General features: G+C 38.0%; 1 protein-coding gene across 2 annotated transcripts in view; it reads right to left on the bottom strand.

Moving 5' to 3' along the window:
- GBE1 (1,4-alpha-glucan branching enzyme 1) overlaps positions 1 to 15,784 on the bottom strand; it is a 263,584-nt gene extending 247,800 nt beyond the window's left edge. Inside the window, exon 1 of one of the 2 annotated variants that reach the window (XM_045540452.1) lies at positions 15,408 to 15,784. In XM_045540452.1, coding sequence (XP_045396408.1) covers positions 15,408 to 15,550 — 143 coding nt within the window. In that variant the 5' untranslated portion in view covers positions 15,551 to 15,784. Of the gene's footprint in view, positions 1 to 15,106; positions 15,254 to 15,407 lie in introns of those variants that run through there. The other variant, XM_045540453.1, reaches the window with a different exon arrangement.
- Between the last annotated feature and the right edge of the window lie 795 nt (positions 15,785 to 16,579).

Genomic DNA, 16,579 nt, shown 5'->3' with positions numbered 1-16,579 from the left:
CAAGTGTGAGATAGCTAAACCCATTATGAGATTTTGCTTTCTCTCTATCTATACAAATGGCTAAGAATAGTGCTTCTGCATCACCTGTATCCATGGCTGCATTAGGAAATTACAATAAGCTTCTACTGTATTGCCAAAGAATATCAGAAAACACACACAGTTTGTTTAAAATCTAAAATCTAATTTGTCTAAAACAATCTATCACAAACACTATGAGCAAAGAGTCTTAGGGAATCAACCAGCAAACGCGTCAGTCACTGAACTGAGGTCCAGGCCACTAATTATTCAGCCCAAGAATCAATCTTTCTTTCTCTCTCTCTTTCTGTTTCTCTCTCTCTCTCTCTCTCTTTCTCTCACAGACAGACAGACAGACAGACAGACACACACACACACACACACACACACATACACAGAAAATGCCAACTGACTAGGACTTAAAAGGTTAAGAAAATATAGAGCACAGAGCCAACATTAAGTCATAGGGCACGAAATTTGGCTATCAATGGCTTATTCAAATTTGTGTTATTTCCCAGGTTATAAATGAACCTTAAATAAAAATAAAACCACAATGTAATTAACAAATAGCAATTAACTAACAATAACATCTGTATAAAAACATCTCTTTGATGCCATAAGATATTAAGTGCCTAAAACTTTAATATTTACTGTAGCATTTTCATCCAGAACTTTCCATCAATGCAAAAATGGTTGTTAATAATGTACAATAAGCAGTGCCATTACAAGCTTGAGAAGTATTTAGCTCAACAAAATGTTTTGTTTTGTTTTGTTTTGTTTTTTTAAGTCCAAAAAAACAGTATTTAGACCTGGAGAGAGTCAAAATGTGATAGAGCCTCAGTTGTATGTAAAAGTGTAAATTCTGTTTTAAGCATTTCCACTCCACTTGAGAAAGAGCAACCACAAAATTCCCAAATGTCAACACAGATGGAAGTTGAGAGGAGAAGCAATGAAATTTAAAAGGCAAACTATAACCCAAAAAAGACTACTCTTTCTTTCTTCTTAACACTATGATGAGTATCCCCAAAGAGAAGAAAATCCCTATTATCTCCCATGTTTGTAAACAGAAATCAGTAAAATGAATGAAAAAACATTTATTCCAACTAAGATAAGGCATGATATAAACATCACTTACATATCACACATTATATGTGTGTGGTAAAACACACGTATACATATAACGGGTATGATATATACAAATGTATGATATGTGTTTATAATATAGCCAGAGTTCTAATTTTAGCTTAGTCCCAGCTCTCTCCACACATATTCCCTAGAATCTCTTGAAAACCTTCATATTATAATAGATGTTTCAAAATTTACCTCAGTGTAAGCCAGAAGTGCCTTATGGTAAGAGAACAAAGGCTTTCTTTGTTCCACAGACCCACTGCATCCTAACCTCAAAGTCCACTGCACCCTAACTATAGCTTTCCCCGTTGGAAACCTAAATCCTTCTAGAGAATGTCATTATTACCAAATTCAGATCTAGCTTCAAGAGCATCAACTTAGAGTGCTGCTGTCTCATCTCAAACCAAAATCACACCTAATTCATGATCATCTGGGATGGCAATCTAGGTTACCTTGTTTCATTCACTTTTAAGATACTACCTTAAAAAGGAAATTCGCTACCTATTAAATAAACTTGAATGCTTTTTTTAAAAAAAAGAAATCAGTAAATCAGTCTCTTATTCTAGTGTGAATACTGTTTGTTGTTCAGGAAAATCTGTAGACAACTTTAAAAGCTCAGGTGGAAAATTAAAATTTTATTTATTAAGAAAACAAAGTGTGGCTTATGTTATAAAATAATTAAGCAGACTTGAAATAACAATAAAAAATAGTCATGTATTCACCTAGTAATAAAAATGGAAGCATATTTTTGTGAACCAGAGTAATATCAACAAATAGAAGGCAAAGGCATCCCAACATTTGCCATGCCATAAACATAAAAGGAAAACATTCCTAGGGAATCCACATAGAATTATAACAGTGGAGGTGAATGAAGCAAGCAAGGATAGAAATTACTACTGGCCTGGCTGGAAAAGCATGTTGGGCCTGAGGCGAAAGAAATTTTTTAAATAGGAGAATGTTCTGAAATAGAAAGCATGTTAAACAGAATTGCCCAAGGACTGTTAGGAAATGAAAAATTACACTAACTGCATTGGGAACAGCAACCTGATAAAAGCACAGTGCACAAATTACAATCTTCTTCATGAGTAGTATTAGACACGAGAAAGGTTAAGCTGTGTGTGAGAGAGGTTTTGCCCACCACAGGCCACTACATGATAAAAGAATTACTCTCAACTGTTTCTAGGGACCTTCCAACAAGTATAGTAATAAATATTTCTAGATTTCTAATATTACAGAACAAGCTGGACCAGACCTCTAGTTAATATATATTTGCAAAACCCTCCTTGAGTACAAACCTCGATTCTAAGTTCTATAGAAAACATGAAAAGACAATAATATGTTCCCTAACTATATTCTTCTCTTCTTAAATTCAAAACACACATGCAGCATCCCAGAGATCTCAGTGAGTCAGCATGTACTCAGCAGCTACAGTGTGGAAAATACAGTACTAAAGAGAGCAAGAAAACAGTATTCCACTGGAAAAACCTGATTGATCACTTATGAGAGCAAATACTTTTATAAATGGCAACGATTTCACTATGATTACAAACCTAACTATTAAGTATTCAAAGTGAGTAGGTGCAAAAGAAGTAAAAAGTATAAATATTGAAGGAAATACCATCTAGAAGAAACAAGAAAAGCAAGTCATGAAGAAAAGGACATAAAAGGTCACAAGGCACACATGTTCATGCATGCACTCACCCACAAAATTATCACTATTTTTAAGTGTGACAGAGAAGCAATCCTTCCAACCCTCCTCTCTTGTAAGCAGAGGCCAACTCAGGAATAATGCAAGTCATAATGAGTCACCACACACAAGCAATATTTTTGGGACAACAAAGTTAGGAACAGCTGTTATTTGGGCTGGGTCTAAGTGAAGTTGGCACATTCAGAAAGGTCTAGGGCTATTAGAGCAGAGAGCAATCACCTGATCTCAGTCACTTTATCAAGAAGGACCAGATTTACTTTAACTAGCCCACGTTTTTATTTTGTGTTGTTTGTGTTTTTGCTTTATGTGACAGATATAATGCACTTAGCATAAGAAACTATGACATAAATAAGAATCACCTAAATGAAAAGGTCAATGTGGACTAGTCACGCCAAATAACCTGGGGAAAACATGGCCATCTACTCAGCCCCAGTTAATTAAATATGTAGCATATCTCCATGTTTACATTTAAGATACTATGCATTTATTTCTCATCCAGTATAAAAAATGTCACTGGTCAATAACAACTGAGTCCCTATCTTAGGCAAAGTCAGAAACTCTATGGGTCTAATTACCTTTTTTATGCACACAGAGCTGAGAGAACCTTTCTTCTTCCTTAATGTTCCCCTTTAGTCTCTTTGTGGAGTCATACCAGTTCTCAATCTATTAATAAAAGCCCCTCTTTCAAATATATAATCTAAACCTGCACTGTCTAATATGGTAGCCACCAGCCACACCTTGTTATTGTGCACTTGAAATATGGCTAGTCCCAACTGACATGTACTATAAGCGTAAAATACAAATCAGATTTCAAAAACCTAACATAAAAAAAATTATACCTTATCAGTAATTTTTTCAAATTATATATTGAAATGCTATTTTGAATACATTGGGTTAAGTAATATATATTATAAAAAATAATTTCATCTGCTTTTTATCTTTTTTAATGTGGCTCCTAGAAAACTTTAAATTATATATGTGATTCCATTATATTTCTAATGAATAGTGCTGATCTAGGCGAGACACTTAAGGTGGGATCAGGAAGAGGCATTTAGCACTCGTTACCCATTTCCCTTCCCCTTCCAACAAGGTAATGCTGCTCACTCCTAGTGTCCCCCGGACTGACTCAGGAAGGGGGCCCCTTAGCTTACTTAGGAGTTGCCTCCTTGCCTCTAAAAATAGCCTACTATCCCTTCCAAAATGGGCCTATTGGTTGTAAAGAAACATGTTGATATGTTTTCATATATAATTTATAAACTATTTTAGAGGTTCTAGTTCTCACACAATGTGGCAATTCTTACACAAGCACATTTTGCAGCTGAACTACTTTTGGCAATTCTCACACAAGCACATTTTGCAACTGAACTATTTTTGTAAGTAAACTTTCACTTTAAGTAGGAAAAGCTGTGTACAAGTTCACATATCTTCATTAAATGTTTTAGTGAAGATTAACGTCTTAGCTATAACATTCTTTCACTATTTCCAAAAAAGTCTCATAGACTTTGTCCACATTCTTAAAGAATCATTCCTTCTTCTATGGAGAAGTAATTTTAAGAATTTAAGGCAATTCAAGTAAACTTCTTTGTTGTATATGTATTCCCCCTTCCTTGACAGAACAAGGAATGCTTTCATCTGCATTACACTGAATTTCGTACACGAATATCTACTATAACTGTGTTTACTTGTCTAATTGAGCTCCTGTCAGGTAGGAAGCCTGTCTTACTCATATTTGCCCTATCACATAGAAAAATACCTGTTACAAAGGGGATATTAAAATAGATTTGTTAAATAAATTAAGGAAACAACTTGTGATTCAGATGTTCAGGTGTAATCTGGGGCATCATTTGTGGGGAATAGTTTTCTGCATGTGGTCACCATCTATATTTTATCGTAAAGATCCATATGCAACAGTAAAACTCATAGCGCATATGTAAGAAATAGCAAGCTTGATAATACTAACAATAAAACCCCGTTATCTACAATAAGAGTTTCAAAAATCATTATGACCTTCAAAAAATTAACTACATTAGCATACATGGATCACTTATTTTCAAAAATTTGGGATACATATTATTAGCTTAAATATTTACAGAATAAAATTTGGCCCTTTGCTAACAGTTCTGAACTGGCTGAGGTATGGGACCATGCAGTGCCTTGCTACTCGAAGTATCCTTTTATACAAATGCTTGCCATATAACCCAGCCATCACATTCCTGGGCATTTATCCCAGAGAAATAAAACCTTTACATAAATATTCACATCATAGTTTTATTGTAATTTTTGTAATAACCAAAAACTGGAAACAATCCAAATGTCTTTCAGCAAGTGAATAAACAAACTAGATGGATGGCACATCTATAATCCATACAATGACAATGACAAAAAGTAACAAATTAGTGACATATGCAACATGAGTACAACTCAATGGCATTATGCTGAGTGAAAAACAGCCAATCTCAAAAGCTTATATATGATTTAATTTATAAAACACTCTCAAAATGAAAACCAGTATAGAAATGGAAACCAGATCTGTGGTTGACAAAGGTTAGGGATGGGTGGGGGGAGAATCATAGTGTGAGTATAAAGGGGTAGCATAAGAGAGTTCCTTTGCGGTAATGGAATAGTTCTGTATCCTCATTGTGGTGACCGTTACAAAAACACATGTCATAAAATTGTAAATAAGTATAGACACACACACAAATAAGCTTATGTAAAAACACAAGAAATCTGAATAAGGTCTATAGATTGTACCAGTGTCAATTTCCTGATTTTGATACCACACCACAGTTATGCAAGATATTACCACTGGGGCAAACTTGGTGAAGGGTACAGGAGCCTTCTTTGTATTCTATTTACAACTTTCTATTAGTATCTAATTATTTCAGAATAAAAACTCTTTAAAAAATCCAATCTAACACAATTTGTAATTCTCTAAACAATCTCCACTACATTTTCAAAAGCCCTCTGACTTAAAAGGTACTTTGAACCTGTTGCAACCCTTAGTTTCGACACCACTCTTATTTCAATGTACTTCCTGCTTATGTGTTATATTTGTAGGTAGAGGTTTGCCTAATACTACATGGATAGCACACAGTTTTCAATAAAAGACACCCTGGAAAAGTGAAGCAAAAAAGACCTGTTATTTCACGAAACTGCTATCATTAGTAAGTACAACTTAAACAACCAAATGACACTGTCAACTAAAACGGTCAAGAGGATGTAAGACTCCCAGGTGCAAACAAAAAATGAATAAACTAGCAAACAAAAGTGTCAGAAATTTTTTAATGCAGAAAAACAAGAGGTGGGAAAAAAAGAAAAAAAGAAGCATAGAAATGACAACCATGAAGGATAGTTACCATGAGCAAATGTGAATCTGAAAGGGCCAGTCCTTCAAGATGGATGCCAAGTGGCTAACTGGGCCTAAATTTAAAATATACCCAAGCAGCCATTTGCTGACAAGGGGTCACAAACATACTCTGAGTTCCCCGAAAACCTGCACCTTTTTATCTTTGGGATTTTCAGAGCTCACCTGAACCAAACAATCAGATCTCACCTGTATCAACCAATCAGTGCGCAGTTGTATCACCCTAATCCGAACTAAGCAAGTTTCAATCCTTCATTTGCATAAATGAACCTTACTGGGAACCTGGGCGGGAACTTTTGCTATAAAACTTGACACTTCTCTTTATTCCCTGGAATACTGTACACTGATGGCTGCTTCTCCCCAATTTGCAAACTGTTCACTTGAATAAAGACTCTTTCCTCCAAATTCCTTTGCAGAGAACTTTTGTTCACATCACACAGCTTAATTTAAAAAAAAAAAAAAGCACAGAAAGGTATAATGTTAAAGACTCATAAGTTTGTATGTAGTTAGATAACAAAAAACAATTCATATTTTAAAGACTGAGAATAAATTAATTGACATCTTTAATTTACTTCTTTTCTTTCTAATCCCACAAATATTCTATTCTCCATATTACTTAAAGATAAAAGTGACCATTTTCTAATGAGTCTAAGATAACATGGAAAAATTATTACTAATTAACAAACTGATTTCATCTCAAAACCTTCTTATATTTTTTAAGAGTAAACTATCTATGAAATTAAAAAGAGATGGTAGTGGAGTTCCTTCATAGGAGCCAAGTGACTGAAGAGACTGAATCAGCTTACTTTGGGACAGAGCAGCTAAAAGGTCTCTGTATTTCCCCAAGAAAAGAATCCAGAGAAACAAAGTTCAGGTCTAGCAAACTAAAAGCCACGACCCAAGGATTGGTGACATTGAGGGATGTGACTGTAGACTTCTCTCAGGAAGAGTGGGAATGCCCGCAACTCTGCTAAGAAGGTTCTGTACCTACATGTAGTTACAGAGGACTAGAGGACTACAACACAGTCTCACTGGGGCTTTTCATCTTTTGCCAGATGTAGTTTCCTCTTTGGAGAAAGGGAAAGAGCCCCAGGAAGCTGTGAAGGATGAGACAAAGAGGCATTTCTCAGGAAGATGTGTGTGAATCATCAAGGCTCACTTACAGCTAAGGATGATCATGGGACAGTTCTGATAAATGAAAAGAACTAGATGCGGTTAACGAGAAAGCTAACATATGCTTGGCCAAAATAGACACAGTAAACCAACACATGTGCCCAATCATCTTCTAAGCATAAAAATAATGACCATATCCTAAGGATAATAGAGCAGAAAGATAAGGAAGGATGAATCCATGGTTAAGTCCCAAACCACCCACCCTCACTTTCTTCATAAGTGAATTTCTATAATTCACTGTTTGTAGGACTTTCTGTTAATTAGGAGTGTGTTGGATATTCTGTTACATGCACCTAAATACATAATTAATTTTATTATGTTTCTCTGACAGCCTGCATATCTGTATTGTGTAGCTACTCATAATTAAACATAACCTATGGCTAGGTGCTCGTTATATTATAAAAATGAAAACAAATTAGATGGATGATATTGAATAATATATGATATCACTGGTAAAACAAATAGTTAATTCTTGCTGAATATTTGGGCAACCACAAGTTTACCTATGCAAGAAAAAAAATATATGTATATTTTTTTTTTAGTAAAGATGGGGTCTCACTCTTGCTCAGGCTGGTCTCAAACTCCTGAGCTCAAGCAATCCTCCCACCTCGGCCTCCCAGAATGCTAGGATTACAGGCATGAGACACCACACCCTGCCAAGAATATATGTTTATTTTTGGTTTCTGATTATCATATTTTGGATTGTAGAACTAGTGTACATACCAGGAAATCATGTCTCATTGTAATTTATCATCCAATGGTTCTGTTAAAATACATATGTATATTCCATTCCTTTGTTTTATGCATCTTATGGCAAAATCAAATCTATTGAAAATGACTTCAATCATCAAATATCAACGATAGAGAAATGAAAGAGAGACAGCAGGACAAGTGATTTAAAATTTTTTCTTATTAATATATCCTATGTATATATCATATGTTCAGAAAACACTAGAATAATTCTTTCACTTTCAAATTTTTGAGCTGCTGTTATGCATTTTTTTCTTCTCCCACATTAGTCTTATTTTCAAAGTTATTCCTGCTATTAGTAAACTCAGTATGACCATTCCTTTAACCATTCAGAGTTCAGGAAGAAGAAAATCCCTGCAGCTGTTTGATGCCCAAGAATATGAACACTTAGCAGTCAGATGAAAGAAGAGAAAAGACAGAAAAGGAAGATCAAGAGAAGAGTGACTTTGAATTTCTGCAGGCTAGCTTTTACCTCTCTCAATAAAAGAACTTTGTGCTCATTATATCCCAGGACTCATCTTGCCTTTAGCTTACAGTAAACTGGCAATTGCCTTATCATTTCCTCTCCAAATTAAGGATCAAAGTTTATACATATTCTTTCCCTTCTCTATTAGATTATGATTAAAATTACTACTTGCTTCACCTCACTCACACTATCACTTCTACTAGGAAAAAAGAAGGAACCCCTCGCCCAAAGTAAAGAGAGTTAACCAGTAAAACAAAGGATTGTGGGGAATTTCTAGTCATGGCATTTATCTGATAGTTGATTTCAGAATATAGCACTAAAGAGCTAAGAATAATAAAATCTCCTGAAAATAATATTCTAGTAAATATTTAAGTTGGAAAGTTAGCTTGATAATATTATCATCATCAAATTATTATTTATTTACTAAGCATCTTTACATATATTTCTAGTCCTCAGGACACTCTACAAACTGGATTCTATTCATCTTTTACAGAGAAAGAAACTTGTTCACAGAGGTTGATTAATTTGCCCTAGGACTCAAAGCCATTTAGTAGTTATGAGTGCTAAAATTTAACACTTGTCTTACTCTTATACTTTGGAACACAGTCACTCAGCAATATTTTTATATATTTTTTCACATTTTACATATGAAAAAACCAAATTTAGAATCTGAATTATTCTAATTGTTTGAACGTCAAAAATCAGTCACATTTTACAAACTAGTTACCATAATGTAAACAATGTCAAATAAACTACAATGGAATTATCTAATAAATCAATGAATGCAAGTTGTATAATAACATATGTTTAACGTGGAGTTTTAGCTTTTGTCAAGGTACCAGGCTCCTGTTGTCCTAAACACAAAACAGAATGGGGCTTCTTTTGGATATTAAACACAAAAGAACCCTGGATTCAAACAGTGGTGAACACATACTGATGAGCAGAGATCAACACAAGAAGAGAATCTACTCTCTAGTAAAAAATAAGCTTACTTTTAGAATGAAAGGTTCCTGGTAGCAGCAATTCTCTCCAAAGAACATACTTTCATGTTTTCCTTTAATACCTATAAATGTATAATCGAAATTTAATACATGCTTTCAAATAGCAGCATGATATATTTATCAGTCTAAAACTATAGCTCATTTCACAGGGAAAGTATTATCACCTCACTGGCTAACTAGGGCCCAGTCTGATGAGAACTGAAAGAAATCCTGTACGAAATTACCACATAAAGAGCATTTCTCAGGAGGTGGTGTAGCAAGGGCCAGAGCCTAAACTAAACCAAAATGCTCCATCAAGTCCTTTTAAGGCCCTTTGAAAAATACGAAGAGGTCAGCGCTTCTTGACCATCACTGTAGAGAATTCAGGAGTGACTCTGGAGTCAGCACAGATCTCAGTTGCAAAGGGCAAATGAATCTACCAGTACAGAGGAGCAGGTCGTGTACATCTCATAATCTTCAGATTCTTCCCTGCCTTCGAAAATCACTGACATCTGACTTTCTTCAGAGCCCCCAACTTGGTCGGGCGCTGAGAAAAAAGTGCACAATTCAGCTATGATGTAAAGCTGTGCTGTGAGAATCAATTTCTGGTGTGGATGCTGACACACTAAATCCAAATTACTTTCCAATTCTGATTAGATACCAATGTAAACATTTTATTTTAATGCTAATGAAGTAGAGCTTTTTATAATACCTAACACACTTGGGCTCATAAAAACCCCTCCTCCTATCACTTTTAGGCACAAAACTTGGTAACAGATTCTCTCAAACTGACTATTCTTTCAAAGATTAAACCATTAGTCTCAGTGGAGTATGGAAATATCTAATTAAGAATTATTTTCTTGATTTATTCTGGTCATCTTTGGTTATATATCTGCTTATACTCTTTAATTGAGTACATATTCTCCTTTCCCAGATTATCACATAAAACTTCCTTCCTAGTAACTACTCCTGTTCTATATCCATCCTTTCCAGCATTCTAGACATTTTTAGCTTAAGATAAGTTAACCGAATACTCATTGGTACAGCAAAATGGAAAAACAGTGTCAGAAGATTTTCAGTCATTTGCTCATTCAAATATTATGCTAAGCATTTACTATGGGCCAGGTCCAGTACTACAGACTGAGACTACAACAGGAATAAACAATATAGACATAGTGTACACCCACGGGAACAAACAATCTAGAAGGGGATCAAAGAGTAGAAAGACAACTATATTATTAATAGAATGGACGACCACCCTTAGGATAGGTGTGGTTCAAGAGGAGAAGCACCTCACCCAACCTGGAGGAAGGTCCAATGATGAGAAGTCAAGGAAGGCAATAAAGAATATGTCTCTTAGCTGTGTCCTGAAATATGTATAGGAGCTGATCATAAGACAGAAGCAAAGAATGCAGCAAGCAAAAATGACAGCATGTAAAGAAGCACAGATGGGACCCAGGGCTTGACCAAAACATGTGGCATCCCAGACAGGATGGCATACCTCCAAGTTGATATTCTTTAGACATTTGCTAAAGATCTCTTTTATGAGATAGAGAAATAATTTCATACTATCAAAAATTAAATACAGGAAAAGGTTCACTTATTAATTCACTACTACTAAGCTAAAATAGAGTCACTCTTCTGATGAAGGTCAGAAAATTTTTCTAATTCTTGATCTGTCTTACCTTTTATTTGGTGATTTTTCCAAACCCCCTAACTTCCTGTGTATATAGACAAAATAAGAAATGAAAATCTTCAATTTTCAAGAAAAAAAGAATACAGGTAGAAAATGGATATCATGTTTCTGATTTATTTTACTGATATTCTAGTATCCTTACACAATGGCCCCAGAAATCCTAGTTCCCCTCTCCCTTTAGGCCCCCTCTAGTTAGATGGTACAGAGTGAGAGGAGGGTGCAAAGATAAGGCTGAAACGGTCACCGGGAACAGATAATGCAGACTTTTGTAGGTCATGAAGAGCCTGTACTGCAATTTAGGAGAAATGACGCCAGGTGCGGTGGCTCGTTCCTATAATCCTAGCACTCTGGGAGGCTGAGGAGGGAAGACCGTTTGAGGTCAGGAGTTTGAGATTGCAGTAAGCTATGATGAGGCCACTTCACTCTAGCTCAGGTGACAGAGTAAGGACCTGTCTCCAAAAAAAAAAAGGGTGGGGGGAGAGAAGTGAGGAATTGTTGAAAGGGTTTGGGCAGAGAAGTATCACTATCAGATTTATTTACTTCAAAGTCCATTCTATTTACTGGGTTTTTGAGTGAAGAGGGATAGAGGAAGTAGAGTGAGGTGAAGATTGGAAAAGGAGATGCTCTCAGGCTGGTTTTGTAAAGCAGGCTAGTGATGCTAGCAACATGAAATAGGATGATAGCAGTAGGAATGCCAAGTGTATATACTTGAAAGAATAAGGACCTACAATTGACTAGACTCAGAGATACAAGGAAAGGAAAAGGGAGTAATTAAGAATAAGTCTTCAGTTTCATTTCAGGCTTGAGCAATGGTAGATGAGGGTACCACACACTAAGATAGGGTATAAAGGGACAAACAGGTTTGGAATAAAAATCCGTTAAGTTCCATCTTATATATGTTGAGCTTTGTACTTATAAAACATCGAAATGAAGATTTTAAAAGTACATATGAGATCAGGAGAAAGAACGGGGGTGAAGAGAGTTGTGGGCAACTTCAATAGATAGATGGAATCCATAGGATGGATGAAAATGTGTAGGGAAAGAATGGAAAGTAGAAATACATAAAAGGCCCTAGGGAAGGGCCCTGAAAATCTCTTACATTAAATGGTCAGAATGAGGCTAAGAAAATGGAAGAAAAGCAAGATCATAGCTCCAAAGAGCCAAGAAATAATACAAAGTATATAATGCTAGAGATAGAGAGTTACCCTTAAATTATGAAGAAGTTGTGAACTTGTTGAGCATTTTTAGTAAAGAAAGATTAATCTCAGTTGCCTACTTACCAGGCTTGTGAACTCAAGCCAGTCACTTTGCTTCTTCATCTGTAAAACAGGAAAATCTTCCACCATGCCTATGTCATGGTTTTGTTATAGGATTAAATGAAATACTATAATATATCTGAAAGTACTATATCAACTTTAAACAGAAGGTATAGATTAGTCTCAATGCATGTGGTGTTCTGACCAGTGGTTCACAAATGTCAGTTTTCTGTTCCACCCACATGGCAAGCTAACATGCAATGGCCAATATAATGTATCAGCAGAAGGAACACACTGCTGAGCAGGAGCTGTAAGAAACAGTGCATAGCTCAGCATGTTCTCTATTCCCTCCCACTACCGTTGTAGAAGCATGCTTCAAAACAAATCCATAGGCTTAGATGCTTGAGTGAATGTAGTAAGGGGAGTCCTCTGGCTGATTCACACTGGCATGTAATATGGGGACAATTAAATGTTGTTGTTTTAAAGCCCTAAGATTTTAGAATTATGACCACAACAACTAATTGCACGGTAGACAATAGGTAAAAAAAAAAAAAAAATTAAAAAAAAAAAAAATACAGGCACACCAAGTGGAAAATGCCACCTTGCACCTTGGGAGGTAATCAATGAGACATCATGGAGGTGATCCCTCACACTAATGTACTAATTTTTATTTTATAGCACAGAGTAACTTACTAATCCTCCACATCTCATTCAAAATACAACAAACATACAAAACAATTTAAAATGAAAAGACATCTGTAGTGGAAGTATGAGACAGTCTATCAATGAGAAGAAACTGCCTTTTGCACCATTCTTACACATTGTTGTTTATACCCCAAATTCTTTTCACTCGTTAGTAAGCATACTTTGCACCTAAATGGTTGACTATGTATTTGTGTTAGGCCAAAGACAAACTGCCCAAGTAGATAATTAGAAATAACCAGACTGCAGGAAGGAGGAATTTTTTTATTATTCATGCCAAAATACTATTTGATATTCCTAACTGTAACACGTGCACTGGAAAATGGCAATTACTCAGAACCAAGGCTAGAAGTAGAAACCAGGTCAGAGTGAGGCATAAAGGCCCACTGGACCAGACTTTTCACCAAGAACACTGGATCCCCCCACTTCTTTATTCTGGCCTTTGTCTCCTTCATTAGTTTTGACAAACCATGAAAGAAGATTATAACTGCTTCAATCCTAGGGGAGTTGGAAGAGAAGTATATGAAAGAAGAACTTAAGAAAGAAATGTTTGTCTCCTTGTAGCATTTTAAAAGGAATAGAGGGGATAGACAAAACAGTTGCACAACTCTTCTTTTAAAAATGTCTTAAGTGTCATTTTACAGAGTACACAGGAAAATTAATGTCATCATCACAGCACATCAAGAAAAAATGTGAACCACCACGTTTAGTTGCAGTCTTTTGCTCTAAAATGTTTTGACTACTTCTAAAACAAATCCAATCTTAAACTATGAGGATTATGTACTAAGTTTCTTTGAAACATATACTGCAAATTCTGAAAGCAATTTCACAAGGCTGCTCCTGAAATGGGTTATATAAGAGCATAATCATCTGATTAAGTAAGCAGCAGCTCAAGGCAACTACTTTGTTGAGGGTTCATTCATTAGTATATTCAACCTCTAGAAGGAGACATGCAACTTATTTCTTACAATCCCTGGAGTGGTGTTTTTGCTCATAGGAGTTGTTTAACACATGTTTACTGAATTGAATACATGTAATATCTGACAATGCCAGGACACAAACTTAAGTTGTTAAAAAAAAAAAAAAACTCCAAATCATGTTAACAAAGAACTTTAACTTTATAAGTTAAGTGCTCATTTTCATTACCCTCAATGCTGTTTCATGCCAGTAACTAGCTGGATGTTTACTACTGCTTCAAAAATTGGCTATGTATATTTTATTAACAGGGTAGTTTTCATTCTGCAGTGGCTCTCCCAAAAGGGCACCAACTATTAAATCATAGTGAGCTTACCTCACAAATGTAACTATTATAACTAGTATAACAACTCTTTTCAATTTAAAAAACTACACCTTTTTAGTTGAGCTGATTAGTAGAATCCTCAGCCCAGTAACCACATTGTGGTAAATCAATGGTACACAATGATAAGAGACAAGCTAATACTAAAGCATCCTGCACTGGCCTTTAGAAGTTTAGCTTTCCTCCTCGCCTTTCTTCCACTAAAGGATGACAAAGTCAAAAGTAGATGACACTGCGGTACATTTAACTCATCAATGTTGGTCCAAAGGGGGAAAAAGCGAGCACGCTAAGCCTAACCTTCCCCAAGAAGGGGAACATCAGCAAGGAAAGAACAAAATTTAGGATAGAGCGTCTGCCTGAGGGAATCCTGTTAGATTCAAAAAAAAAAAAATCACAATATTTGCTACGAAATAAAGTAGAAAGTTTTAAACGCGCGACTGCACATGCAGGGCGTTCCGCCCACTGTAACCACCGGACCACGCCGTGCGCGCCAGTGTAGGCAAACGCCAGTGGTGTTGCGTCACTCCCAGCGGCGCCAGAGGAAACGAGCGCTGGGACCCAAAGCACGTACCCCATGGCGCGAGACTGCCGATTAGCAGGGAGGCGAGAGGGGATGCGGAAAGTTTATTCGGAGCTTCGGCGGCCATTCTGGGGCTCAGAGCTCTCAGCCCACAACTTCGGAGACCGCCGACCCCAGGGCCCGAGCCGGCCGACGCCCCGCCCACCGGGGGTTCCGCCCCGCCCACCGGGGGGTTCCGCCGCGCCGGGGGCGGGGCTGGCGCGCGGGGTCCGGGCGGCCCGAGTCCGGGGCTGGTTCCCGGAAGGTGGACTGCGCGGCCGTCGGGGGGTGGAGGGAGGGAGTCGCCCGGTACCTGCGCTGGAAGTCCGCCGCGAAGGGCTTTAGGTACGGGTCGATCTCCAGGAGTCTGGCCAATTCGGGCACGTCCGCCAGGGCAGCAGCCAACGCCGCCTCGGAGTCGGGGGCTCGCGCCGGGGGAGTCGCCGAAGCCGCCATCTTCCGCCGCAGCCCAAGTAGCAGAGGCCCGAGAGGGTCGAGTGAAGCCTGAGCGGGAACCGGAGTCGAGCGGGGAGCCGGGCGGCAGGGCGGAGCCGGAGGGCGCCTAGGCGGGTCGAGGCGAGCCTGGGCGAGCCACGGCGACCCAGGGCCCTTTATAGCTGGTGAGAGAGGCCTTCGGCCCCCTTCTCCCCCCGCCGGCGGGGAGGAGCGGGACCTAGGGTGATCTCCCTGGACGCGGTCCCGCCGTCTCGCCTGGCTGGGAGGCTCCGAGCCCTCTCCGCCCACTCACGCGGCTGGCACCTGGAGGCTGCGGCACCTGCCCTTTCGTCCCCGCAGCTGAGGCCACCCGGGGAGGCGGCTCCCGCGCGGGCCTCACTCTGCCTTGCCCTCCCCGACCCTGACCCATTCCTGGCTCTGAAGCAGACGCGGTTTTCCTTGCTTTAAGCAAGACCCCTTTCAAGTTGGAAATACGGTTTCTTGGAAGGGACCTTCTCAAAGTTCTAAGGATTTCTTGCTGGGGCAATAATTCAGACAGATCAAGTAAATAAATTCACAGGGAGGGGAGCAGTCAAGTGTAAATACAGTAATACTGTTGAAAATGTTAATGTCATTTACTAACCAGGGCTCTCCTGAGTTTGCCATGTCTCGTGAACGTAACCAAGAGACAAGAGCCTGGAATGCCGCTGATGTCCTGGTACCATTCTCTGGACTGCCGGCAGCAGAAAGTTTGAAATCATGGCAAGAATTTTTCCCATTCTCCATACCACCAAAAAGAAGAGAAAACAGCATTTGTCTGTGTTTATAGTTGTAACAAGCTTTTCAACCACTAATCTATATTTTATGATAAATGGTATGGAAGATCATGGAATTGGAATTCCACTGCCACTTACAGTGATAAGGCAAGAAACCTCTCTTCCTCTTGGCTTGGGAAGTTCCCACTTTATTCCTTTTAACTTGCGGGCTTCTATTTCAATAATTCTTTTTTAAGAATACAGAAACGGACGCCAGGAAAAATGGGGCCACCAA

The sequence above is a fragment of the Lemur catta genome, chromosome 1 (assembly GCF_020740605.2).
Source record: "Lemur catta isolate mLemCat1 chromosome 1, mLemCat1.pri, whole genome shotgun sequence".
NCBI lineage: Eukaryota > Metazoa > Chordata > Mammalia > Primates > Lemuridae > Lemur > Lemur catta.
Note: the sequence above shows the minus strand (reverse complement) of the source record. Positions and strands in the feature narration are given on the sequence as shown.